At 37.2% G+C, this 12,822-nt stretch overlaps 3 protein-coding genes and 1 long non-coding RNA gene across 8 annotated transcripts; 2 read left to right on the top strand and 2 right to left on the bottom strand.

The window, feature by feature from the left end:
• Window positions 1-3,664: 3,664 nt before the first annotated feature.
• Window positions 3,665-6,550, top strand: LOC9317817 (bZIP transcription factor 17). The gene is made up of 2 exons (XM_002881705.2): window positions 3,665-5,598; window positions 5,936-6,550. The coding sequence occupies exons 1-2, from the start codon at window positions 3,858-3,860 to the stop codon at window positions 6,367-6,369; spliced, it is 2,175 nt and encodes a 724-aa protein (XP_002881751.1). The 5' UTR covers window positions 3,665-3,857; the 3' UTR covers window positions 6,370-6,550.
• LOC110229470 lies at window positions 6,507-7,158 on the bottom strand. Its single transcript, XR_002332863.1, has 2 exons — window positions 7,089-7,158; window positions 6,507-6,999 (listed from the first exon to the last, which is right to left on the bottom strand). It is a non-coding gene; the product is annotated as an uncharacterized LOC110229470 (long non-coding RNA).
• Window positions 7,159-7,290: 132 nt separating this feature from the next.
• On the top strand, window positions 7,291-10,163 carry LOC9315965 (ethylene response sensor 1). Its single transcript, XM_002881704.2, has 6 exons — window positions 7,291-7,465; window positions 7,687-8,617; window positions 8,713-9,081; window positions 9,161-9,427; window positions 9,506-9,633; window positions 9,724-10,163. Exons 2-6 carry the CDS (start codon window positions 7,712-7,714, stop codon window positions 9,893-9,895), a joined length of 1,842 nt encoding a protein of 613 aa, XP_002881750.1. The 5' UTR covers window positions 7,291-7,465; window positions 7,687-7,711; the 3' UTR covers window positions 9,896-10,163.
• LOC9317816 (protein PLANT CADMIUM RESISTANCE 10) lies at window positions 10,130-11,905 on the bottom strand. 5 transcript variants are annotated; one of them, XM_021029731.1, is made up of 4 exons: window positions 11,691-11,905; window positions 11,119-11,460; window positions 10,570-10,796; window positions 10,130-10,472 (listed from the first exon to the last, which is right to left on the bottom strand). In XM_021029731.1, exons 2-4 carry the CDS (start codon window positions 11,207-11,209, stop codon window positions 10,308-10,310), a joined length of 483 nt encoding a protein of 160 aa, XP_020885390.1. In that variant the 5' UTR covers window positions 11,210-11,460; window positions 11,691-11,905; the 3' UTR covers window positions 10,130-10,307. The 5 variants fall into 5 exon arrangements, with proteins under 5 accessions (XP_020885390.1, XP_020885389.1, XP_020885387.1 ...); XM_021029730.1 differs by having other exon boundaries at window positions 11,119-11,434; XM_021029728.1 differs by having other exon boundaries at window positions 11,181-11,460; window positions 11,691-11,904.
• Between the last annotated feature and the right edge of the window lie 917 nt (window positions 11,906-12,822).

Here is a 12,822-nt window from a genome sequence, read left to right as displayed (position 1 = left end):
AGATAACTATTTTAATGTTGGTTTTTTTTAATAAAATTTTAAAAAAACTTTATTGCTTTTTTTTTTTTTTATAAATAAATTGGTGTGGCCTTGTGGGAGCTATTTAATCTAGTTAGTACTCATATTATTGATTATATAATTTCTAAAGCTTATACCATTGTACCATTCACACCTTAAGTGTTTGACTAATTGGTTATTCAACAAGCACCTGTAAACACCACGTTTGCAATCATCAAAAAAACGTTTGATCCAATTTCATTGTATTACAAAAGATTTAGATTTCATCTGAATTCTGAATTCTGAATTCTCTAAAACGTCCACAAAATAATCGTGAAACGGATGTTTTTTGTTGTTGTTTTTGTTAACACTCGACCTCAATGAAAAAAAACTCGAACAAGACAAAATTGGAATTGCTAGTCGATTTAGTTAGAAGAGAAGTTGACGTTGTTTTGGGAAAAATTCTAAATCGTTTCCGATAAATGTAGTTGAAAACAAAAACTAACGAAACTGTAAACTTATCTGTTAAACCTATAAAAACCATGCATCTAAACAACTAAACCAGCATACATTTAGTTTTTTTTATTTTAAATTTTTATAACGGACCACAGTCACACATGTTTATTTCTAATTCTACAATTGCACCCACTAGCACCTCTCCTTTGCAAGCATCTCCCAAGAAACGTGTGAGATCGAAGGGTTTACTTTTTCAAAATGTTAGTCTTTGATGATATTGGCGAATCTTTTCTTGTGAACAAATGTGATAATGATGACTTTTATAAAGAATCCAAATAACGTCTGTGGTTAGAAGTGATAACCTTCTTGCTTCATAGCGGATTTTCATTTCATTGTTTGAACGTGAACGAAAAGTCAATATATTTTTTGTTTTAAAGAGTAATATTTAAAACTCTTGATGTTAAACTAATTACTATATTTAATTTGATCGATAATTAATGCATCAAATAAATCGTTTCTACAAAAAAATAATAATATTTATGATAGTGTGAGGCTGCGTGAGGTGAGAGAGAAGAAATAATATAATGAGCCATGCCGAGGGGAGAGGAGACATGCGTGACGGAAAAGAGACTCAAAAACGACTCACAGTTGGAAAGCAAAGAGATGGTTTTGATTAGAAGAGAGAAGTTTCGAGAGAGATTATGGGAGAAAAACAAACACCCTTCCTTCACTCCAACACAATGAAGTCAACGTGTATGTAACATGTGGGTACCAAATCTCCCACGCTCTTCATCTAGTGATTGGTTTTACACTCGCCGTTGTCTTTTGCTCTTTGTATCCAAATATATTCTGCATAATCATGAAATACTTAGGTAGAATGATTATGTACCAAAGAGTAAAATATTCTTAGACGCCCGAGAATTTAAATTTGGATACACAAAAGTCACGATAAATGAGAAATCAAGATAACAAATTGATCCAAATCATTATGTTACCAGTTTGATTCAGTGGTATCTTTGACTTTGCTTTCTAATCATCTTGTTAATCTTCCTTGGATCACTACATGGAACATAAAGACCAGTTCTCTTCTCTAATGATAACCCTGAGAGCTTTGGTTATGATATAAGAACGATCAATGGTTTACTCTAATGATAAGCATATTTCAAATCTACGAATTTTACTATTTTAATTACTCGGTTTGGATCGATCTCATCGATCTTCTAATAAATTATTTTTGAAATAATGTTTGGTGAATGATAATTGGATGTCCTAGAAAAGATGAAGTGATTACAATCAGAAGAAGAAACGACTCCTTGCCGAAAAGAAAATGTATAGATTTATTTGTCGCTATCAACCGTACATGGTAAATGCATTCTCTTTTGTTTGTTATACTCAATCTATTAAGATCCGCTAAGCTTTATTCGGTAGTTCTAACAAAGATTATGCAAATTATGTACTTTGAAATTTTATTTCTTTGGAGAGTATAAAAAATCTAACCCCCGCATTGTTTGTAACTTTGTATAGTTTGCTTATACTACTACATATGAATGCATACAAATGAAATCAACTAGATCACATACGAAAAACAATGAACCCTCGTTCTACTTTTGCACCGTATACGACGAGTACCTCATCACATCTAGTACTTTGCGTTTTGGTCACCTAGTGATCTTAATAGAACTCCACAATCGTAGCATATTTTTAGCACTTATATAATTATATATATTTTCAGTTACTTGTTCTTAAGACTTCTTATTTGCTTTCTAGTGAACGAAGATGTTGAGAGCTCTGGATCTGAACCAGAAGAGCTGCCAAGTGCCCGATGCACAAAGAAGAACCCTCCTCATTTCAGTGCAATACTTAAGCTCCCAAAGAAGCTAGATATTTGGAGGATCTCACTTTGTTTTGTTTTTGCTTTGTAGAGTACAAGGGACGGAAACTCCAAGATTGCTTGGACTTTCTGAAAATTCTACAAAAAAGCATGGTCAAGGAGTAGAGAAAGCAGTGATATACAAGGGACAGAAACTCCAAGGTTGCTTGGACTTTCAGAAAATTCTACAAAAAGGCATGATCAAGGAGTAGAGAAAGCAATGATCTAACATTATTTAAAGTTCTACAAAAAAAATTAATTTTAGATAGAATTTGTATGCTTTAAAAATTATTAATGTCATATTTTGTTCTATAATAAATCACTAAATAAATGAAAATAGAAAAAGAATGTTTTGAATTCATTTTTTTTTACTCTATTATATTATTTTCTAATATTACTGTAAAAACCAACATTATTTAAAATATTTGTTGCAATTTTTTTGTCATTGGACTCAGTTTCTTATAAATGGCGTATATATGATATATCAGAGATATTGATTAGATCATGAGTTGTTTTTGAGTCAAGTCTTGTTTTTTTTTTCCTTCCTCAGGGCTACTTTCTTTTGTGACAAAACTAATCACTTGGTGGTGTCCCGTTAACCTTCAAATTAAATCCCGATCTCCGAAAAGTCAAGAACATGCACCATGACTATTCTGTGTATTTCACTACCCAATCGATACTAGTATAACTAGAAACGTCAAACTAATGCATATGCTCTGTTTTACTTTTCTAGCTCCCTCCCTCTATTATACGAAACACGTATATATATAGTTTGGTATCAAGACAATTGTAGAGATAATTAATGTATGCTGAACTCATATATTTGTTGTCATCTTAAACTCAATCTATTCTTTGCTAGAAAAAAAATAAAACTCAATCTATTCTTTGGAACTAAAGAAAATGATTACAAAAAAAAAAAAAAAAAAATGATTACAAAACAACAAAAAGTAGATATATAACAAATCACCGAAAATTATAGTAAGTTTAAAGCTGATATCGTAATTTATGAAAAATAAAAATAATTCAAATCTGCTATTTACCGAAAATTAAATGAACTATTAAGTCAATTATATTAAAATAACAGTCTAATAATTTTCTTAGATTAAAATTACTACTATCTTAAACTCAAACATAAGTAATTAGTCAACAAAAAAATTAGAAATCCTACAAGCACATCATAAAAGTTAATTTAGCTTTTATTAGTAAAAGTGTTATTCAAAATAAATTTCTCTATTCTTTTTCTTGATTTGTTGTATATCATTAATTTATGGAAAGAGATATATTTTGGATACATAAGTTTCATGAATCACTAGTGTAAGTTAGCGAGTGCGATTCCGGTGCGTAAGACCCACGCGCCGTGGACGAAGACGGAAGCAAGCACCTTTTTCTTCCTCTGCCTCTTTGTCTTTAAACCCCTCGTCGTCTTCCTCCCGTGATTTAACCTCATTTCTCCATAACCCCTTTCTTTCTTTCGAATCTCTCCTTCTTCTTCATCCCCAAATTCAAAACCCTAACCCTAAAACTCTGTTTCAAAATGGCTGAACCAATCACGGAGGAGCAGCCTCCTCCACCTGCTCCTGACCCTAATTCTACCTTCCCTCCTCCGTCCGATTTTGATTCCATCTCGATCCCTCCGTTTGATGATCATTTCTACCATTCCGGCTCCGATCATACTCCGATTGGTGAACTCATGTCCGATCTGGGTTTTCCCGATGGTGAATTCGAGCTCACTTTCGACGGTATGGACGATCTTTACTTTCCCGCTGAGAATGAGTCGTTTCTCATCCCTGTGAATACGTCTAATCAAGAACAGTTTGGTGATTTTACGCCGGAGTCTGAAGGTTCTGGAATTTCCGGTGATTGTCCTGTTCTTCCCAAAGATGCCGATAAGAGTATTACAACTTCCGGTTGCATTAACCGGGATTCCGATGATCGTTGCTCCGGTGCTGACCGTAGTTTAGATCTACCGACTCCATTGTCGTCTCAGGGTTCGGGTAATTGCGGTTCTGATGTTTCGGAAGCTACAAATGAATCGTCGCCTAAATCAAGAAACGTTGTCGTCGACCAGAAGGTTAAAGTGGAAGAAGCTGCTACGACGACGTCTATTATTACCAAGAGGAAGAAAGAAATCGATGAGGATTTGACTGACGAGTCTAGGAACAGTAAGTACAGGAGATCGGGAGAGGATGCAGACGCTAGTGCTGTTACCGGTGAAGAAGATGAGAAAAAGAAAGCTAGACTCATGAGAAACCGTGAAAGTGCTCAGCTTTCGAGGCAGAGGAAGAAGCATTATGTGGAGGAGCTGGAAGAGAAGGTTAGGAATATGCATTCTACTATTACGGATTTGAACGGTAAGATTTCGTATTTCATGGCTGAGAATGCTACTCTAAGGCAGCAATTGGGGGGCAATGGAATGTGCCCGCCGCATATTCCACCACCTCCGATGGGAATGTATCCACCTATGGCTCCAATGCCTTATCCATGGATGCCTTGTCCGCCTTATATGGTGAAGCAACAAGGATCTCAAGTGCCTTTGATTCCCATTCCTAGGTTGAAACCACAGAACACCCTTGGAACATCCAAGGCTAAGAAGTCGGAGAGTAAGAAGAGTGAAGCTAAGACTAAGAAGGTCGCCAGTATTAGTTTTCTGGGTCTTCTGTTTTGTCTATTTTTGTTTGGTGCATTGGCTCCAATTGTGAACGTTAATTATGGAGGAATTAGTGGTGCCTTTTATGGGAACTATAGGTCTAATTATATTACTGACCAGATTTACAGTCAGCATAGGGATAGAGTTTTGGATACATCTCGTAGTGGTACTGGTACTGGGGTTTCTAATAGTAATGGAATGCATTGTGGGAGAGATTCTGATCGAGGAGCTAGGAAAAATATATCTGCAACAGAGAGCTCTGTACCTCCTGGAAATGGTAGTGAGCCTCTAGTTGCATCACTCTTTGTTCCGAGGAATGACAAGCTTGTGAAGATAGATGGGAATTTGATTATTAATTCTATATTGGCGAGTGAGAGAGCTGTGGCTTTGCGAAAGGCTTCTGAATCAAAGGAGAGGAAAGCTGACTTGGTGATCTCTAAAGATTATTCCCCTGCACTACCTCTACCTGATGTGGGAAAGACCGAGGAAATGGCTAAGCATCTCTATAGATCTAAGGCTGAAAAACAGAAAGCTCTATCCTCTGGCTCTACTGATACTCTGAAGGACCAATTCAAAACAAAAGCAGCCAACGGTGAAATGCAGCAATGGTTCCGTGAAGGTGTTGCAGGTAATCATGGGTTTCTGATCTTACTTTCTGTTCCCTTGATTTGATTATGTAGGCAGGCATTATACTAGTCATTATCATAACTTGATATTTGACACAAGACCATTTTAATGAGGCTTAACTTACTTTCAGCAAATCTCTGGTCATGAGTAGATGTATTATATAATATGGATTAGATTACTAAACACTAATAAGGAACATGTAAAATTGTTACTCAATAGTGTATATTTCTTTTCACCTTTCTCTGCAGAAGCTGGAGGCACAGTAGTAACGTTTAAGTCTTTGTTGTTTACTATATAGTAGTAACACCTTCTTTTGTTGCTAAATGACTATATTGTAGGGCCCATGTTTAGTTCAGGGATGTGCACTGAAGTGTTTCAGTTTGATGTATCCTCAACCTCTGGAGCCATCATTCCTGCATCTCCAGCAACCAATGTCTCTACTGAACACGGTAAGAACACCACAGACACACACAAGCAAAAGAACAGAAGAATCCTTCGTGGTCTTCCCATTCCACTCCCGGGATCAGATTTTAACCTCACCAAAGAGCACCAAAGAAACAGCAGTAGCAAAGAAATCAAGCCTGCTTCATCCATGGTTGTATCTGTACTTGTTGATCCCAGAGAAGGAGGTGATGGAGATATAGATGGGATGATTGGGGGACCAAAATCACTGTCTCGAGTTTTTGTAGTCGTGCTCCTGGACAGTGCAAAGTATGTAACATACTCCTGTGTCCTACCTCGATCAGGAGCTCCTCATCTTGTGACCACTTGAGGATTGAAACATATTTCAGCAGGTCTTCTCTCCTCTAGGCTTTGTATGTAAAAGAATAAATGCCTGGTCTTTGGTATGAAGTAATATCTGTAGCTAATACCGTTGTCCGGTTTTTGTTTCCAGATGTAGAATCCGAATGCTGTAACTTTTTTTACCTTTTATAAACTTATAACCTTAGAAAGTTTTACTTTACTCGTTCAACTTCTCAAATACATTGCAAAAGTCGATGACAAGAAAAATGTCTTCTTCAGAGTGATCAGTTAGTTGGTTGATTCCATGGTTTCAGCCAAGGGGGCATCGGTGATTGCCATCTTCATGTTAGGAGGATATGACTTATGAGCTGTTTCTACGTTCTCGAATCACTCTGTATTCTTGGCAAATGGCACACAAGTGACAGAAGAAGTGTGTTATACAATCCTGCATCAAAGAATGTTACATGAGTCAGAAACGCCACACAAATGACCATTGTCTCGGATCCTCTATTGTGCTTTCAGAAACAGCAGTTTCCAGATTTGGAGTGGCCTTTTACTTCAGCATCAGCATCTGATTGTGTTGATGGAATGTAAGGTAGTGGCAAGTAATGACCCTTTCCTTCTTGATACCAGTTCAAGAACGACACTACCTCAGAGCCTGAAATAAAACACCAAGAAAGACATCTGAAAACTAAAAATCCTAGTAAAACTGGATACAGGTGAGTTCAAATAGAAAGAAGTCTTTACCTGAGGTCTACGGAGAGAGAATTGGATTAGCACGAACCCTCAGATTCATGAACCTGAGCTCACTTTTTCTGATTTCTTTATTTCATTGTCAGAAAAAGAGAGCTGATAATATTATTATTTATATGTAACAAGTAGGCCTATAACACGTGAACTTCCCACATTGCAAAAAAAAAAAAAAAATCATCAAAAACTTTTGCCTCTCATTGGTTTCTTCTTTATCACTGTTACGCCTTTGATTCTCATTTCTTCAAGTTCTTCATAACGCTCGGATCAATCAGGCAGACGAACTTGAACTTTCCTTTTTTCATTATTACCCCAAAGCTATGAGGCTCACACCACCGTTAGCTCCAGCGCCATGAATCCTTCTCTTCTTCCAGGTACTGTGCCGTCTCGGGAAGACCAACTTTCTATTTATTCTCTTCTGATCGGATCTATTGATAAGGATTGATTTCACTGCTTTATCATCTGAACGATCTGTGCTGTGTTATCGAGGATTTGTAGATTCAATTTTCTGGATCGATTTAGTATCTTTTCCATAGCTCTAGTCCAAATCTAGTCTCCACTGATATGTGAGTTTGTTTTTGGTGATGATGACCAGGTCAACAGAAGTCAGAGCTCCAAAAATGGAGTCATGCGATTGTTTTGAGACGCATGTGAATCAAGATGATCTGTTAGTGAAGTACCAATACATCTCCGATGCGTTGATTGCTCTTGCCTACTTCTCAATCCCACTCGAGCTTATCTATTTCGTGCAGAAGTCTGCTTTCTTCCCTTACAAATGGGTGCTTATGCAGTTTGGAGCCTTTATCATTCTCTGTGGAGCTACACATTTCATCAACCTATGGATGTTTTTCATGCATTCGAAAGCTGTTGCGATTGTGATGACTATTGCCAAAGTCTCTTGCGCGGTTGTGTCGTGTGCAACCGCATTGATGTTGGTTCATATTATTCCTGATCTTCTCAGTGTCAAGAACCGGGAATTGTTTCTCAAGAAGAAAGCTGACGAGCTAGATAGAGAAATGGGTCTTATTTTAACACAAGAGGAGACTGGTAGGCATGTTAGGATGCTTACTCATGGAATCAGAAGAACGCTTGACAGACATACTATTCTAAGAACTACTCTTGTTGAGCTTGGTAAAACTCTTTGCCTTGAGGAATGCGCCTTGTGGATGCCTTCTCAAAGTGGTTTATATTTGCAACTTTCTCATACTTTGAGCCACAAAATACAAGTTGGAAGCAGTGTGCCGATAAATCTCCCCATTATTAACGAACTCTTCAATAGCGCTCAAGCAATGCACATACCTCATACATGTCCTCTGGCTAAGATTGGGCCTCCGGTTGGGAGATATTCGCCTCCCGAGGTTGTTTCTGTCCGTGTACCTCTTTTACATCTCTCTAATTTCCAAGGCAATGACTGGTCGGATCTCTCTGGAAAAGGTTACGCTATCATGGTCCTGATTCTCCCAACCGATGGTGCAAGAAAATGGAGAGACCATGAGTTAGAGCTTGTGGAAAACGTGGCGGATCAGGTCAATCTCTTTACTTGCATATGTTTGGTTGTGTGCCAAGTTACATTACCAGCCTTTAGTTTTTTGTTTTGTCCCCTGACTCTCGCTTCATTCAGGTGGCTGTGGCTCTCTCACACGCTGCAATTTTGGAGGAATCCATGCATGCTCGTGACCAGCTTATGGAGCAGAATTTTGCTTTAGACAAGGCTCGTCAAGAGGCAGAGATGGCAGTACATGCTCGAAATGATTTCCTAGCTGTCATGAACCACGAGATGAGGACACCGATGCATGCCATCATCTCTCTGTCTTCTCTCCTCCTTGAGACGGAGCTGTCTCCAGAACAGAGAGTTATGATTGAGACAATACTGAAAAGCAGCAATCTTGTGGCTACACTCATCAGCGACGTTCTGGATCTTTCAAGATTGGAAGATGGGAGCTTACTCTTGGAAAATGAACCATTCAGTCTACAAGCGATCTTTGAAGAGGTAACTAAATCCCCCAGATTAACCAGTGAAGTCCATTATATGTCTTACATTATATAACATGGGCGTTTTGAATCTGCAGGTCATCTCTCTCATAAAGCCAATCGCATCGGTGAAGAAACTATCAACGAATCTGATTCTATCTGCAGACTTACCAACTTATGCTATTGGTGATGAAAAACGTCTGATGCAAACTATTCTCAACATCATGGGCAACGCTGTGAAATTCACCAAGGAAGGCTACATCTCCATTATAGCCTCTATCATGAAACCCGAGTCCTTACAAGAATTACCATCTCCAGAATTCTTTCCAGTTCTCAGTGACAGTCACTTTTACCTATGCGTGCAGGTTAGTTCCAATCTACATATTATTAAACAAGAAGGTTAAGCTTCTTACTGTGTTCTAAATGTTATAATCTTGGTGCAGGTGAAGGACACAGGGTGTGGAATTCACACGCAAGACATTCCTTTGCTCTTTACCAAATTTGTACAGCCTCGGACTGGAACTCAGAGGAACCATTCCGGTGGAGGACTGGGGCTAGCTCTCTGCAAACGGTAACAACCCAAAACTATATATAAGTTATAAGCAGATGGTGTCACAAATAGCTAAAAGGTAAGCTTCCGTTGATGGGTGTCTCTGGTTAGGTTCGTCGGGCTAATGGGAGGATACATGTGGATAGAAAGCGAAGGCCTAGAGAAAGGCTGCACAGCTTCGTTCATCATCAGGCTTGGTATCTGCAACGGTCTGAGCAGTAGCAGTGGTTCAATGGCGCTACATCTTGCAGCTAAATCACAAACCAGACCGTGGAACTGGTGATACATTACGTTGGAAAGACTTGTATTGAGGTGAGACTTTTTAACTACACAGCAACAAGAGAAAATACATGACCGGACGGGTCTGATCTAACTTATTGGATTTTGTTGGATGTAATATGTAAAATAAAAATCCTATATACGGGGAGAGGTACCTTATCTGTCCTCACAAGATTTTATTGAACATTATTTTAGAGAATATGTTTTGGAATTCACTACTAAATAAACGATATAAATCTTCACGAAAAGAGCAATACTTCGTGGTTGTGGCAGATTCACAAATTCTTTTTATATCTATGATAAACTACCTAGAAAGTTACTTTACTCATCAAACTTCTCAAATACATTGCAAAAGTCGATGAAAAGAAAAATGTCATCTACAAAATAAACAAGAAAATTCAATGAGACAAAAGTGATCAGTTAGCTGATTCCATGGTTTGAGCCAAGGGGGCATTGGTGATAGCCAGCTTCATGTCGGGAGGATATGAGCCGCTGCTATGTTCTCGAATCTCTCTGTATTCTTGGCAAATGGCACACAAGTGACAGAAGAAGTGTGTTACAAAATCCCCACATGGAGCCTCCTGCATCAAAGAATGTTACATCAGTCAGAAATACCACACATAGCTAATGGATGATATGGTATTATCAACATATATGTGTCGCTTGAGTAATTCTAACCTGTAAATTGTACTTGGCTCTTAATGATTTGCGGTATCCACAAGCATAACATGACACAAAGCATCCTGGTAGACCGAGCAATGCGCCATTAGTTGCAAAGCAGCAAATGGTGTTGACCAAAGCCCATGAAATGCAATGGGTTAAGCAGGGTCCTGCAAATGTTCCAGACCCCAGAAGCTCTGCGTTTTTGCCAAAGATATAACATGGACAGAACAAACCTACTAAACCTGTGCATCCAAAACAAACCGCAGTAAGTTCTAATGTTCCTTTCAAACGTTGTCTAAATGATCTTCACCATAAACAAGAAAACATAATCAAATCCAAGAGAATTTATACAATGAAGCTCAAAACATAAACAAGCAACACAATTTTCTGCACACCTTAATCTAAGTTTCTTCCCCAGCCTATTCAAGAAATGCACTTGATTATGCTTCTAAACAAAAAAAAACCTCAGCAAAAACTATTTACCAGAACCAAACTTATCTTCATGAATATATCTGAACACTAACACATGACAAACATATATCACAGGTCATTTCAAAGAGGCACCTTTAACAAAATTGGTTCCTGAAGTAAAATGAAGAAGGTTTGGAGGACAGAGAGTAGCATACAGCTCTGTATATCGTCGAAGCACGCGCATATACCAGATGACCACGGTCTCGGATCGTCTTTTGTGCTTTCAGAAGCAGCAATCTCCAGGTTTGGAGTAGTGGTCTCAACTTCAGTATCAGCATCTGACTGTGTTAATGGAATATAAGATGGTGGCACGTAATGACCCTTGTTCTCTTGCATCCTAATTCTGAAACTTGTCGTCAATCTCTTGAATCCACCAATTTCAAGAAAAAGACTTTATTTACCTCAGAACCTGAAATTTAACGCCAAGAAACACATCTGTAACAAATTTAATACTTTGAACTGCATCAAAATGAACATGTATAAAAGTTATACAGCTGCTAAATCGAAAAGGTAGTGAGATGGAGAAGACAACGATTAGAGCAAGAAGCAGAGACAAAAGGATCGGAAAGGAAAACAAGACGAATCAGCAAAAAAGAGATAAAAGAGTAAACTTTAACCCAAGAAGAAATAATCAGATACAGGTGAATAGAGAAACAACTCTTTACCTGAGCTCAACAGAGAGATTGGATTAGTATGAACTCAGATTCGCTTACTTTTATTGTTCTAGATGAAAGAGAGATGGAGTTTCCACGTTGAGTAAATTGACCAGGCCTATCTATAATCGGAGTGTTAATTATTAATCTCAAAACATCATTTAAAATTTAGGCATCAATAATTTAATTTATTAGTAAATGTTTCTTTCCAACTAAAAAGTTTTCCACACATACAATAATATCTTAAATTTTAGATTTTAGATTTGAGAAAAGAAAAAGTTAAAAAAAAAAAAAATTAAGATTTCTTTTCCTTTCAAATCAACCTTCTATAGAAAAAAATTAACTAACAGTCTAAAATAAATACAATAACTAAATGGAAAATATCAATGGATATGCACAGAAGATTGAAAAATTAGGTGAGTAAAATAGATACTATTTCAACAGTAATAAAACTAAGGAGATTACTCTACTATCCTTCTTTCTCTCTTTGGTTTTAAATTTTTAATTTCTCACATTTATCTCTCTCTTCTCTTCGTTGCATATTTCCGACGAAATTGCTCCGACCAAGAATTCATCCTAGTGAACTTGAAATAACAAAATCTAAATAGAGTGGGTTTTTAATTCCGTGAAGGGTAAAGCAAAGGTGGACAGCAGTTTTGGATTCCGGCGGAGTCTATGGTTCAATTTTTGGTTCAATTGTGGTGTCATTCAAGTAACAAAATCAACATATCATATGGGTTTGGAGGTTCATGAACCCGGCGAGCTGTCAGTGGTCATTAATGGAAAATTTTGATGATTAAACTTTTTTTTGGCAAAGTTAGAAGAGGAGATAAGGAAATATGGTGAAGGATGTCTCGGACTTCGTCCCAGAGAGATAACGTACCCGTTAGCCCATAAAACTTTGTTTAGACCGTAAACAATTTGGTTAATCTATTAAACGATCTTTTAGTAATCATTTATTAAGTTTGTATCTTTATGTTTTTCTTGTTTAGTAATGTATTAACATGGTACAAAAAATATGTAATTCACACAAAACTATCTTTTTATTATATTTTGTATCTTGTTAATATTTTACATAACACGTTTATAATTTTTGTATTGTGTTAAATGTTAAATTTTCTACATACAATTTACTTTACCATGT

Source organism: Arabidopsis lyrata (assembly GCF_000004255.2).
Source record: "Arabidopsis lyrata subsp. lyrata unplaced genomic scaffold ARALYscaffold_4, whole genome shotgun sequence".
NCBI classification, from domain to species: Eukaryota; Viridiplantae; Streptophyta; class Magnoliopsida; order Brassicales; family Brassicaceae; genus Arabidopsis; species Arabidopsis lyrata.
The sequence above is the reverse complement of the archived record's forward strand: the minus strand, read 5'-3'. Positions and strand labels throughout refer to the sequence as shown.

Bases quoted from the DNA above. Each gene is read 5' to 3' on its own strand.
- LOC9317816 (XM_021029728.1), bottom strand. From the start codon at position 11,361: ATGCAAGAGAACAAGGGTCATTACGTGCCACCATCTTATATTCCATTA. The intron at 10,797-11,180 runs GTATGCTACTCT...TTGGATGCACAG, and splicing joins CTTCGACGATATACAGAGCT to GTTTAGTAGGTTTGTTCTGT. The intron at 10,473-10,569 runs GTTAGAATTACT...TCTTTGATGCAG, and splicing joins GAGCCAAGTACAATTTACAG to GAGGCTCCATGTGGGGATTT.
- LOC9317817 (XM_002881705.2), top strand. From the start codon at position 3,858: ATGGCTGAACCAATCACGGAGGAGCAGCCTCCTCCACCTGCTCCTGAC. The intron at 5,599-5,935 runs GTAATCATGGGT...ACTATATTGTAG, and splicing joins GTTCCGTGAAGGTGTTGCAG to GGCCCATGTTTAGTTCAGGG.
- LOC9315965 (XM_002881704.2), top strand. From the start codon at position 7,712: ATGGAGTCATGCGATTGTTTTGAGACGCATGTGAATCAAGATGATCTG. The intron at 9,082-9,160 runs GTAACTAAATCC...TTGAATCTGCAG, and splicing joins TACAAGCGATCTTTGAAGAG to GTCATCTCTCTCATAAAGCC. The intron at 9,634-9,723 runs GTAACAACCCAA...GTCTCTGGTTAG, and splicing joins GGGCTAGCTCTCTGCAAACG to GTTCGTCGGGCTAATGGGAG.